The sequence below is a fragment of the Gymnoscopelus microlampas genome (genome assembly GCF_963454915.1).
Source record: "Gymnoscopelus microlampas genome assembly, chromosome: 20".
Lineage (NCBI taxonomy): Eukaryota > Metazoa > Chordata > Actinopteri > Myctophiformes > Myctophidae > Gymnoscopelus > Gymnoscopelus microlampas.
In genome coordinates this window covers 16,350,704-16,364,872 of record NC_139957.1, presented here as the reverse complement: position 1 = coordinate 16,364,872, position 14,169 = coordinate 16,350,704, and the positions used below count along the sequence as shown (strand labels likewise).

The window sequence follows — 14,169 nt, the reverse complement described above, 5'->3', positions numbered from 1 at the left end:
TGAGTGACACCCACTTCGTGCGATGGAACTGCGTTTATAATCCCATGATGACCTTCCCTCTCTGTCCACCGCCGATGTGATGCCAACTGAGCTCCGAGATTGGATCTCGATTTGAGGGTTTACATCTGTCCTTAATCCCCGGGGCAGTCTAATCCTTTCACATGCACAGCAGAGAAAATGACCAGCAGGGAACAATAAGCCGTGTATTCACAGCGCATAGATAGAGAGCATGAACAGGAATAGATTGACCACAACAAAGTTTAGTTTTGAATAATTTGTTCTCTGGGGCAACAATACATTTAGTCCACAAATAAAACAGAACTTTTTTTTATGATCAGTAGTAGGCTATAGTTTACAAACAGACTATTATCATTATTATCGTTATTTGTAGTCGTTTCCACATGGTAGCTAGCTATCCCATTGAGTAATACACAAGTGTTTCGACCTAGCCTGGCTCCAGCAGCCCCTGAATCGCTAGCCTCGCATTCAGTGAAACGAAATGAAAATTCAGGCTGAGACTGAGTGTCAGGCTAGTTTCGACCTATACTTATGTTTTACCAGAAGATGGCACTATATATTCATTCAGGGAGTCACTCACCATGTCCCAGAGGACTTCAGAGTCATACCGCATACTCTGTTCTGTGGTCCCCACTGTCCCTTTCAATGTGATGTCTTGTGAGTCTGACTGGCTGCATAGTCAGAATGGACTTAATCACTACTTAAGTGTTAACTATCAGCAAATAAAGGATTGTTTATCATGTGACTTCTGTAGGTAGGATCAACCCGTATTAAATACATGTGCAAACCTTACAACACTGCTGGCATTCATCAAAGACCAACAGCTGATGTACAACTGATGAAATGAGCATGACTCTATAGGGGCTGTTATTCGATGAGGATTATGGAGGGATGATGCCATTAAGCGGAATCAGAGTGTAGGTCTTTATAATAGGCTACTGTTAAATGCATTAGGATGATAACCCAATAGTGTCTCTTCTATAATAAAATGTAAATAATATAAGTAGTAAGGGGTCAGACCAGCTGTGAGCAGTATGAGCAGAACAGTATTAGACATGTTTATGCTGTGATGAGAAAAGTAAAGTGTCATCTATTACCATTGGCATACCTGTCTTATAGCCACAGTTAAAAATAAATCTGTTCAGGAGGCACTTTGCAATTGCAACTCTTCCACTCTATTTATTATTTGTAATGTGATATTATTCAAAAGGTGAGTTATCATTCATACATAGCATCATATGCTATGGTTTTCTCTTGCAGTTTTATAATAAAAATGTAGTCGGGGAAAAAAAGTGTACCTGGATACCTGGATTCAGAGATCAGGGAAAGTGGGTACTAAAGCCCAAAAAGTTTGAGAACCGCTGTTCTAAGTTCTTGTTCCTCTGCATTGGGAAGCAAACTGCAGCTGAAAGCTAGTGTTAATCATAGGCTTGTTCATCCACTGACTTCAATGCATTCCATCAAACCTTTTACTCCAGTTTGCCTCACCAGTGTGGAGGAAGAAGGCACAGAACGTGATTTATGTGTCCGTCCCTTCTTTACATACAGTATGCCTTGCACAAAACAAGGAAGCAATATTCCCAAACACAGTTCAGTTCATATTAAAAGAAAAATTAGGAAAATAGGAAAACTATACAAAAAGAGGTAATTTTACAGAAACATTATTTAGAAGAGAAGTTTAAAATATGGGAGAATCCCGGGAAAACTGAAGGGTTGACAAGTATGCCTACTGCATGGACCAGAATTGAAATATAGCAATAATAGTGCAAATAGCAAAATGAGAAATGTGTGCAGTGCTAGATACCAGCACTAAGGCACTAACAGTCTAATCAATGTTCTATGAACATTGATTAGCAATGAAAGCTGAGAGACAGTCTCTAGATGAGAGAAGAATTGTATACTTGTGAGTCTGCTGTCTGTCATTTTTGAAGAGATAGCGAGCTCAGCTCAGTCTAATGTAGTCTAATGTAGACATAGACCATAGCCTGAAAACAGGGGATGTACTTGCGCAAATTATCAAATAATGTATTATTTAGATTACCAATATTAACCTACTAATTAATAATTGGGGAGGGTGCTGTGCTTGCGTTGCCCAGTGAAAAATATGTAGGCTATAGTATTTGGTCTTTTTAGTTTAGGGATAAAACCATTCAACATTTAAAAAAAGAAAACAGACAAAACATAATCCAACTTCGGAATAGACTGATGATGAAATAAGTGCTAAAAGTTCTGGGGAAATTACTACGGGTAACCTCTGGGAAAGCCTTGAGCCTTCATGGTCCAGTGTGATTTCACTACGGCACTGACCATACCCTATAATATCCTCTTTCAAAATACTTAACATTCTCTTCCCTTACATCACAAGATTTAAATACCTTTAACGCTTCAGCTTCCATGCCATGATGGCAAAGATGACCACTCCCGCAGCTGTCATAAAGTACTTTGTGTGAGACAATTTCACGCTGCTAGAGGGTTTCTCCTCCACTGGATCCTGTGGTTTCAGCTCCAGCAAAACTTCAGCTGCCCTGGACTCAGAGGGGTGGCGGTTTTCATTGGAGGCAGCATTAAATGATACTCTGACAGCAGTGGCAGGCAGTTCTGGTGCAGAATTGGGCTCCATGGCAAAAGCAGTGGTTGCTTGACCTTTGAGGATGTGAAGCTGTGGTCCCTCCAACATGCTGGCTCCATTCCCCACCACCTTCTCACCTTGGTTGACCTCACAACTGTGAGAAAACTCTAGGGACACAGAGGGACTTTCAATCGCTATCTCGGGCTCACTGTTGTTATTTTGAATAGGTTTGGTTTCGCACAGATTCACATTTCCCAGCATGCTTGGGGTCTGGCCATCTTGATTTTGGATTGATGGCGGCTCAGACACATGAACCACATTGACCAGTACTTCGTGGTCTCCTAGGGAGCTCTGACAGGGGGACTCATATTGATTCTCCTCAGGCTCATTGTGTGGCAAAAGCTCCTCGACCACACCGTTCTCCTGACGTGGTGGTGGGGAGGGTGTTGGGGTTGCGAGGTGAACTTGGGTAGTCAGTACAGACTCACTCATTTCTAGACGAGAGCTGGTACCTGAATAGGATGCCTCTTTTATGCCAGGTTCAACCTGACAACCGTTTGAAACTTGAGGAGCTGGTTCAGGTTGATAACTGAGGAGCTGCCCAGGCTTACTCAGTTGCCTATCATCATCCTCATCAATGAACGAAGCATTCTGACCATCCGCTGGGAGTGTGGAAGTTCCTGTGGAGACTGTGTGCTGACAGTTTTCAGTGATCTGGAATTAAGATAGAATGTAATGTGTTATTTTATTTAGCACCTAAGTTTAAAGGAATAGCTCCAGTGAAGCTATCCATGGTTTGCGCCACTATAAGATCCCATTCGTCCCTCCGTCTTAGTTCTTATCATAAGCAGGGAACAAACTTAAGTGTTTCTTTCCTTAATTGTCTAAAATTAAGTAAATACCCCATAAACAGCCACAATTTGATCTATTAAATTCAAAGGACAAACCTTGTCGGAAAAAAGACTGAGAGCATACAACAGGGCTGCAACTATCAATTATTTATATATCGACAACATCTGGATTAATCACAAGCTCTATTTTATACCACAGTGTCATGTAAAAATAGTGATGCGACGTGTCGTGAGTTATTTTTTGTCATCGGTTATTTTCACTATCTCTTTTAAGATTTTTGCTTATAATGAAAGTAAGGATTGATTATTAATAGATTTTTGTATTAAATTATTGATTATTATTTGGTTTAAATCGATTAGTTCCATTAACTCTTAAACCCCTGGCATACAGTAAGTAATTTCAAATGCTAAATATAATATTCAAATTTAGACCTAAACATTTTTGTATCTTGTCGTCACAGCCACAGAATTGCATTTGATCACCCTTCAGAAATATGACAAATGAGAAAATAAATAAATAAAACAAATTCTTAAAAAGCAACAGTATCTTTCAGAGATTTTTTTTTAACTGAAAAAACAAAGCACTTTTTTTGGGGTGAATATATGTTAATTTGAGGCTTACGGTGACATTTTCTATTTACCTGTGTTGCAATCGGGTCAGAGTGTTCTTCAGGCTCCAGAACAGCGGAAGCCAGCGGAAGCCAGCGGAAGACTTGGTCCTTTGGTGGGACAGTTTCTTGAACTGGACATTTGTCTGGTGTCATTATAGTGGATGTAGATTCATCTGTCTCATCTGAGCCTGTCTGAGAAGGAGAAGGACTCTGTGGTGGGCTGACCTCTGGGGTTGCTGTTCGGACAGCATGAGGCTGTAATGTAGAAGCAACTGCATGGAGTTTGACAAGAGGCTTAACAGGAGGTTCTGGGTCAGGGGTCTGCTCAGAGCTGACCACAGAAACCTCACTATCTCCATCACTTCCTTCATCAGTACCTGGACCCATATCACCAGAAACAACCTGAAGGTCTACATCAGAACTTTCTTCTGGCTCCTGGTGAACAGGTGGTGGTGACGGTGAAGTAGTGGTGGTCGGATGGTGAGGGGTTTCAGGAGAAGCAGGAGGTGTTGCTTGAGGATGTACCGCTTGCATCGGGGGAGACTGTGGGGCCTGGGGAGCAGGATCTGATGACAATTCAGCCTTGGCAGAAGCTTCAGTGGCCAGGCTTGGTGTTGTCTCACTCTCTGACTGTGCAGGGGTTTCTGGCTGGGCAAAGGCTGCTGGAGGTGGTGAGACCTGGGCAGCTGGCTCTGAAGGAGCCAGAGGTGGGAGCACTACAGCCGCTTGACTGTTTGGTTGTGGTGGAGGTAGATGGACACGTGCTGCAGGAGCATTTGGTTTGGGTTCTAGAGCAAAGGAGGTAAATAAATGTGAAAGTTACTCTTTACACCATTTAAGTGTACCGCAGTGTACCGTACTGTATCTATTACTTATATAGATTAAAATAAGGTACTTGAAGAATGCTAGGGACAGTATGTACTGTTAATGACAATGTATACTTTATAGTAAACTGTTAATGACATGGTGTACTTTCAAGGCTTGGAATTCAACATGACCTTGAACAACAAAACAGCCTGAGCCTGTATAATCATTGCATTCATTTTAGAGTGATACAACTGTGTAACATGTATTTTTGCAGTCTTTTTGGCAACATCTCTGCTCCAGAACTGCGATTCCCAGAGTTCTAGCGCAATGGATATTTTGGAAAGCAACAACTGCGTTGTTAGAAACAGTATGTATAACATTAACTTTAAAATACATAAATAAATACATTTCCTATGCCTGCATTATTTGGCAATAGTGTCGGGAGCAGACAAAAATAGGGTTTAGAGAACATAAATGTATGTGGAATGGTTATTGAGAAATATATACCAGTGAAATATTATGTACAAAATATTGAATAGAAAAAGTTACACAGTATGACTGTCTCCACACAAACACAAGAATATGCTTACTGCTTTGGCTATTCAGTGAGTCATACAGCCTTCTCAGGTCAGCAGCCAAATCCCATGCTTCACATGCTTCCAACGCAGAGATCAACTCCACTGCCCAGTTCTCTCTCCTTGTCAAACATTTAAGAAGAAGAGGCACAGCAACAAGATTTCCTTTGTTTTGTTCCTTTGCCTCTATTTCTTCCTAAATGTAATAGTTTTGAAAGGAACATGCAACAAAAACATTAGTCAATAAAGGCAGCAATTGTGAAGACTAAAAACAGAACAGATGGGATAAATGTATCCTTAAAATGGGATAGATCTTTTAAACAAAATAATAAACAAGTGTTTCAAAGTCCAAGGCAACATATTGTATAGTGTTAAATAAATGAACATCAAGGAATGGTAATGGCTGTATTTTAATAATATTTCAAGTATTCTGGTTACATGACTCGATTTTCTGTCCAGTCCAGTTATTTGACTTAAGTCAAAGTAATATTACTTTTACTTGCAGCTTTTAACCAGTTCATTTGCACTCACTCTGTCAGAGGGGGTCAAGCAAGGCAGGTGGTCAAGGATCTGTGACACTTTCACATGATCTGTAAACTTTGTTATCTTCTCTCGCAAGACGTTTCAGTTTATCTCCGGCATAAGTAGACATCTGTGAAATATGAGACAGCAGTTATGATATAAAGCAATACATCATTACAACTGCATATGTATAAAAAAGCCAAAGCTTAGGGGCCCGGACTGCAAAAGCCCTGCCACCCTTTTTGATGAGCTGGGGTGTGGGGGTCTCCAGGAGGGCCTTATCTGCAGATCTGAGGCTGCGTACAGGCTTGTAGGGTTCCAGCATGTCAGATTCTGTCCATTCACAGCTTTGAAGGTCAAAAGTAAAATCTTAAAATCAATTCTAAAATTAACGGGCAACCAGCAGCTAAAATGGGGCTGATATGGTCACGTTTTTTGGAGTTGGTTAAAAGTCTAGCAGCTGAGTTCTGTAGCAATTGGAGACGGGATATTGCTTTTTTGAAGAGGCCGGAATGTGGGATTCTTAATAGGACTAGATCTTAATGTAATGTAATGTATCTTTATCAACTAGTCCTATTAAGAATCCCACAGCACAATAGTAAAGTTGTGGGAGATGAATTAAGGAACCTTATGAAATCACTCAATTCTAGAGCTGCATGTGGTTTCAGAAGCAGACTATTTCAGTGGCTTGTATATTGTACAATACTTAGCCAATTTTAAATACGAATAGGCTATTAATGTGTAAAATGTAAGGGTAGGCTACTATAGGCTACATGTGAGCAGTAATAAAAGTTCAATGTTCAATGGGAGTTGGCAAAGTGAGAGTAGGCTGCAGTAGGCCAATACACCTGTTATTACATGTGAAACATCTTGTTTCAAGAAAGCATTGGGTTATATAAAAGACACATTAATGATGCAATAATATCTGGGGCTTTTATTCCCTCTTTATAATATGGTAAACGCTGAAAGTGAAAGTGAAAATGTGCTAACATGGAGCCACACACACAGCAAACCGAAATACACCAAGAGATCCCCCTTCACTGACTGTATTGTATTGTGTCACAGCTTGTGATATACCCTTTAAAATCTACAGTCAGCTGACACCGTTCTAGGCGGGAGGCATGCGTTAATCCGACAGACCTTTTCTCCGACTATGTGGCATCCGCGTGCGGTTAGGGTTAGGGTGCGGGTTTGGTTCGGGTTTAGTATTGGAAACGTCGGAGCGCTGCGCTGTCGGAGGAATGCGCTGTCGGACTAACATACTGCACCCGTTCACCTTGACCTTTCTGTGTTAAGGAGATCAGAGGTTCAGAAGTCGGGAAATCTAGAACTGAAACTGCGTTTTCATTTGGAAGCGTCAGTCTGCGTCGCTGGTACGTCATAACCGCTATGAGCATGTCTGATCCGGCCTGAACGTTTCCGTATCCGCTCTACACGCAGACTGGATCAGGAAAAGTGCATTAAAGTGCTCTACCTTTTGTCTTTTTTCTGTATAATACATGTTATAGGCAGTGATGGAAAAAGTACTCACGACTCGCAACCAATTGTGAGCTTGTAGATCAGCTATTTTTAAATGGCCGAAATGTATATAGGACTAAAATGGGTAATGTTTGTATGTTTTGTAATAATAATCAAAATCTAACTAGTAACTAGTAATTCAAATAATTGTAGTGGAGTAAAAGTATAAACAAATTTGCCTCTGAGATGTAGTGGAGTAGAAGTAAAAGTTCTGAAAATAGAAATACCCAAGTAAAGATTGATTGATTGATGTACTTTATTTAGTAAGACATGAGAACAGTACATGCCAGTACATAACAGTACATGGAAGTACAAATTCACGATACAAGGTCTACTAAACTGGATAGCTCATAAGCACTTAGCTTGTTTAAGATCAGATCCCCATGCACACAAATCATGATTTACACCACTGTTTATAATACATATAACTCTATATTCTGATAGTAATCATAGAGTGTTTGTTCAGTAACAGTGGTCTCCCCGTCTCTCCAGCTCTTTAATAAATTGAAAATATTTTTCAGGTGGTTGCCAATTGCAGCCAATCAGGAGAGAGAACCTATTTATCAGCTTGATGTTTCCAGATCCAATTTTGTCTTCTTTGTTCTTTCGTGTCATCACAAAAGAACAAAGGCTACACAATTTAATGAAATGCAAGCAAAAATAATATAGAGTCAATAGCAGGTTTGTTTTATTTGTAGTAGGCTTATTTGTAAAACAATAGAATTGAGATAAATGTGAAATTGTGCACATCATACATTTGTATTGATGCCTGTGTTTTACCAGTAGGTGGCACTATATATTAATTCAGGAAGTCTGCAATCTCTGCATGTTCAGAGGACTTCTCAGTTATCTATGGCACTTTTTCCCAAACAGTGGGTCGGGACCCATGCATGGGTCGCGGACCCTGAGTCTTAATTTAACTCTGAGAGTGTACAAATGGAACCAAATGGAGCCTTAAGGGTCCATATACACTCTCTGAATTAAATGAACTCTCAGGATTTTACAGTGTATATTACAACTATTGTCTTTCAAAAGATCCCTGTTTTCCTATGAGGATTGTGGATGGATGATGCCATTAAGCAGGATCAGACTGTTGTAGTACTTATAAGGCAAATTTTAAATACATTAATATTGTGATAACACAATAGTGACTTATAATAGTGAATAGTAATATTCCAAGATTACTTTTTTCACAATATAGTAAAGCAGGCAGGCAGGCAGTCTGCATGAGTACTGTCTACTTTTGGTACTTTAAGTACATTTTGATACCAATACTTTTGTACTTTTAGTCAAGTACATTTTGATACCAATACTTTTGTACTTTTAGTCAAGTACACTTTTAATTCCAGACTTTTACTTGTAACAGATTATTTCTATATCGCAGTACTGATACTTTTACTTAAGTACAAAGTTTGAGTACTTTTTCCACCACTGCCGTAGAGGTGCAGTCACCAGTAGTCGTGTGCTCCACACTTTCCCACTAATCTGCTTAATTTGACTATTTTCTAATCTTGCCATTTCCAATCATCATACAACTTTGTTCCTAAGTTACATGGATGTAAACCATGTGCCATAATGTCTGAAAATAAAAGGAAAACATGTGGACAAAGACAGCTATCAATACTCACAAACTAAGACTAGCATAACAATGGAGACCATGCTCTACTTGATCATTAGCCTACAAAGAGGCTTTGAAACTGAAACTGTAGACTATGACATGACATTGAGGCTAAATCAAGCCACTAATGGCACTACTATCAACCCTCAGTCAATTAATGATCAGTTAAAGGATTTTTAAACTGCTTTGAATTCCCCAGAGACTACAGAGGATGAATCACTGTTTGATACATTCTTTAGTTCAAGGTTTTTCCAAACTGTGAGACCAAGAGCATTGCAGGGGAGGTGCAGAAAGACATGAGGATGAAAGGGATTGTCTCAGACTTTGAAGATGTTTACTAAAGAGCTGTTACTGAACACACACTCTCTAGCAGTGATTGCTATGGGAATATAGAACACTTATTTTAACAAAATAAATATCACTTACAATACAGCACCTACTTCAAAATATTGTCCACGAACAAAATCCTTGCTTGAAAGACCTGATATATATTTGGTTGCACATCAAAAATAGCTGATCTAAATTATAAGCTTACAACGTGTTACGGTGCATTGCATTGTGAGCTTGTAGATCAGCTATTTTCAGTGCGTCACAGCACATAGCACACAACCATGTATAAATCTGGCATAAGTCCCCATAGAGTCCACCTGCTAGAGAATGACTGCATCAATCATGCATGACATTTTTGCCTGGTATGCAAACTGCAGGGAGCCCAGGAGGATGCTGTGGTGTGCCTAATGGTTTTCATGGTTTATTTCAGGCTACTGTAGGTGTTAGGTAGCCTGGCATGGCAAGACTAATGCAGAGGGCTATTGTTTTTTTTTAGCGGTGCCAACCGCTCTACACTTGACTTTGTCTCCGCGTCTGTCCGTCCGTCTGTCCGTCCGTCCGTCCGTCCGTCCGTCCGTCCGTCCGTCCGTCCGTCCGTCCGTCCGTCCGTCCGTCTGTCCGTATGAGCACGGGATGAGCACGGCAAAGAAGAAACACATACAAACACACGCGCACACACACACGGACTTGGAGATTGCCTATGCCATCTCTCCTCTCATTGGCCACACGTGCCACTGGTTATCAAAGAGGGGTCCAGGGACCCCCAGCGTCTGTTATGTCCGTATGAGCACGGGATGAGCACGGGATTTTAAACAGCTATAACTCCAGTTTCCAGCATGCCACCAAGTCCAAATTCAGTATGTGGACTTAGACCACCAATAGGGACGAGCATGAATTGCTGAAGCCCCGCCCCCTCTGTCCAGGGACCCCCAGCGTATGTTATGTCCGTCCGCCCGTATGAGCACGGGATGAGCACGGGATTTTAAACAGCTATAACTCCAGTTTCCAGCATGCCACCAAGTCCAAATTTAATATGTGGACTTAGACCACCAATAGGGACGAGCATGCATTGCTGAAGCCCCGCCCCCTCTGTCCAGGGACCCCCAGCGTATGTTATGTCCGTCCGCCCGTATGAGCACGGGATTTTAAACAGCTATAACTCCAGTTTGCAGCATGCCACCAAGTCCAAATTTGGTATGTGGACTTAGACCACCAATAGGGACGAGCATGAATTGCTGAAGCCCCGCCCCCTCTGTCTTCCCATTGGCTGGCCTTTAAACAGCCATAACTCAAGTTCGCAGCATGCTACGGAGTACAAATTTTACACATGGACTAAAACCACCAATAGGGACGAACTGTAATTACTTAAGCCCCGCCCCCTCTGTCTGCCCATTGGCTGGGCTTTAAACAGCCATTATTCCAGTTTGCAGCATGCTACCAAGTACAAATTTGGTAAGTGGACTCAGACCACCAATAGGGACGAACTGAAATGAGTTAAGCCCCGCCCCAAAGGCACCGCTTCCTTCACACAGGGTGTGATTTTTTTTTTTGCAATGGCAGATTCGTCTGGTGTCCAGGCTAGGTGTTAGGTGGGTTGGGGCTTCCACATTGGATGATACCGTGAGCATAAAAAAGTTAAGAAGATTGTAAGAAAGCTTTCAAAAGTAAAATGGGTATACTTCCCATTGTAGACAAATTCACTGACATGATCTAAAATAAATCATCATTGAGTGGTAAACCCACTGTGCTCTATGAACTACTGTCATCTCTATTTCTATTGCTATTCATTACTTAAATCATATATAATTAAGTTGGTTCGAGAGGCATATTGTCGGTATCAGGCGAGAAGGCCGTCTATCCCATTTTCAATGTGCTAGACCCCTGGGACATACTAGCGTCATGTCCAGTTACCCAAGCCGTGCTACTCATACGCTGAGTTGGCAGCCCAGGATCGAATCCAGAACTTTGTGGTCCAAAGGCAAGTGCTCTACCAACTGAACTACCCGGACTTGAAATTAATTTAATTTACTTAAAGGTAGGGTAAGATTTTCTTTGGTTAAAATAAGTGTTAAATAGCTCTATATTCTGATAGTACTCATTGCTATAGAGTGTTTGTTCAGTAAAAGGAGTCTCCTTGTCTCTCCAGCTCTTTATAAAACAGAAAATGAATTTTCGTTTGTTTCAGTTTCATTTCCATTTCAATCAGGATATAGATTAAACAAGTGAAATTGGAAGTGATGACACTAAGAAATGAGCAGGCAAAATTGAAAAAACTTTTAACAAAATTATTTTTAGCGGTGCCAACCGCTCTACATTTGACTCTGTCCGTGTGTCCGTCCGTCCGTATGTTATGTCCGTATGAGCACGGGAAGAGCACGGCAAAGAAGCAACACATACAAACACACGCACACACACACACACACACACACACACACACAGACTTGGAGATTGCCTATGCCATCTCTCCTCTCATTGGCCACACGTGCCACTGGTTATCAAAGAGGGGTCCAGGGACCCCCAGCGTATGTTATGTCCGTCCGTCCGTATGAGCACGGGATGAGCACGGGATTTTAAACAGCTATAACTCCAGTTTGCAGCGTGCCACCAAGTCCAAATTTGGTATGTGGACTTAGACCACCAATAAGGACGAGCATTAATTGCTGAAGCCCCGCCCCCTCTGTCTTCCCATTGGCTGCCCTTTAAACAGCCATAACTCAAGTTCGCAGCATGCTACGGAGTACAAATTTTGTACATGGACTAAAACCACCAATAGGGACAAACTGTAATTACTTAAGCCCCGCCCCCTCTGCCTGCCCATTGGCTGGGCTTTAAACAGCCATTATTCCAGTTTGCAGCATGCTACCAAGTACAAATTTGGTAAGTGGACTCAGACCACCAATAGGGACGAACTGAAATGAGTTAAGCCCCGCCCCAAAGGCACCGCTTCCTTCACACAGGGTGTGATTTTTGTTCTAACCAAAGAATATCACTTACCCTAACTTTAACTTGTTATTGTATTGATGTGTTTGCACAATCTTTGTGGAACATACCAACATTTTGTTGCTTGTACCTGTATGAGTAAGTGACAAATAAATCCCTCTTGGTTCTTGATTCTCTGAGCAGGTTAAAATATATTTTACTACTTAACCCTAGTCTGTTAGAAGCCCACTAAATCAACACTCAATAAACGAGGAGAATATAGTTCTTGCCGCTGGCAAGATCCCTATCATGGTTGAGTGCAGGGAGAAAACTACCATTTAGTCTAAACAGCACAATACTGTACTCTTTTCATACTGTAGCCTTTCAGGTTAAGGGTTAGTTACTGCTTGTTGGTCAGAAAAAAAATCTAGTTATGCTGTATCACACCTGTCACGCAACATACAGTAGATCCTAGGTTTCACATGTTGGAAGACTCTCTGAATAAGAGATAATCAGCTAAATGCCTAGAATACAAAGGTCGATTTCTAACCTCTTCTGAGCTTAACCATTTAAATGTTGCATATACATTCTGTAGTAAAGTATGATTTAACAGATATTTACACAAGTTCAAGGTGTTCTTTATTGTTACACGTTGTGTCAACGGGTCTATCTGTCTCCTATTTATGCATATGGAGGTCCTTGGAGGACACACTGATAGTGAGGGGGTCTCAACAACTAAACAAACCACCACCGGTGGACAGCCGTGGCCAAAGCCCGGAGGCATTATGTGTTAGGGTTGTCCATCTGTTCGTTTGTAGGCCTACATACATCTGTCAATCCATCATCTGTATGTCTGTCCATCCGTCCATCCATCTGTACATGGTATCTCAGGATATCACAGGAATTTCATGACATTTGGCACAAACGTTCACTTGGACTCAAGTATAATGTGGAAGCTGACCAACACCAAGCCGCTGAGAGAGAGAGTAGTTTCACAAGAAAGTCATTTATTAAGGGAATTTAACATAGGCGGGGTGGGGAAGTGAATGCAAACAAACATAAATCGTCCTCCCAAATCCAGGGAACTTTCAACAATAGTCCTTTTCAGTAGAATATCCCATAGGTTGCCTACAGAAATAGAAACACATTCTATTAGAAACAATTCAATGGCATAGATTAATCATGGAGAATAATGGAGTGTATGTCTTACCACCCGACAGCGCCCTGTGCAGAGGTATAGAGCGTCGCAGTTCCCGCCCACTTCCTGGTGCCGGAAGTAAATACTCAATGCATTTTTCCCATTGACTTGTACAAAAATATTTATATAAATTAATTTAAGCCTAGAATCAAGCTATCCAGGATAGCGGTGAATCATGACCATAAAACGTTTGATTCCGTGAAAAAACTTTTTTGAAAACGGCAAAACAAAGGGTATTTATTAAATATAGTATATCCTATCATTAAATATAAAATTAAAAAAAATCACAGAAAAAAAGGTTTTATGGTCATGATTCACCGCTATCCTGGATAGCTTGATTCTAGCCTTAAATTGATTGATATAAATATTTTTGGAAAAGTCAATGGGAAAAATGCATCGAGTATTTACTTCCGGCACCAGGAAGTGGCGGAACTGCGATGCTCTATAGTGAGCCTGTTTTGCTGAGTTCAGCTCCACCTTTTATGGCCCTGGCTGATCAGAACCCAGGTGTCATCACTTGGTGATTAGACACAGCAGTCATCATTTCGAGCTGATTGAGCAGTAATGCAGGTAGGTACCGCCCCTCAATCACTCTGCCTAGGGCCACATCTGCAGTGCTGAACCTCAGCCAGA

The 14,169-nt window shown here is 41.1% G+C and overlaps 1 protein-coding gene across 1 annotated transcript; it reads right to left on the bottom strand.

The window, feature by feature from the left end:
• Positions 1-1,135: 1,135 nt before the first annotated feature.
• Positions 1,136-7,324, bottom strand: LOC311036414 (uncharacterized protein). The gene is made up of 5 exons (XM_084045102.1): positions 7,230-7,324; positions 5,963-6,083; positions 5,473-5,627; positions 4,080-4,837; positions 1,136-3,301 (listed from the first exon to the last, which is right to left on the bottom strand). Exons 4-5 carry the CDS (start codon positions 4,581-4,583, stop codon positions 2,396-2,398), a joined length of 1,410 nt encoding a protein of 469 aa, XP_083901228.1. The 5' UTR covers positions 4,584-4,837; positions 5,473-5,627; positions 5,963-6,083; positions 7,230-7,324; the 3' UTR covers positions 1,136-2,395.
• Positions 7,325-14,169: the final 6,845 nt, after the last annotated feature.

What these genes read in the sequence shown, in the direction of transcription:
- LOC311036414 (XM_084045102.1), bottom strand. Translation starts at nt 4,583, where the DNA reads ATGCAAGCGGTACATCCTCAAGCAACACCTCCTGCTTCTCCTGAAACC. An exon ending in CTGACCCGATTGCAACACAG is followed by an intron (nt 3,302 to 4,079) that starts GTAAATAGAAAA and finishes TCTTAATTCCAG; the next exon opens with ATCACTGAAAACTGTCAGCA.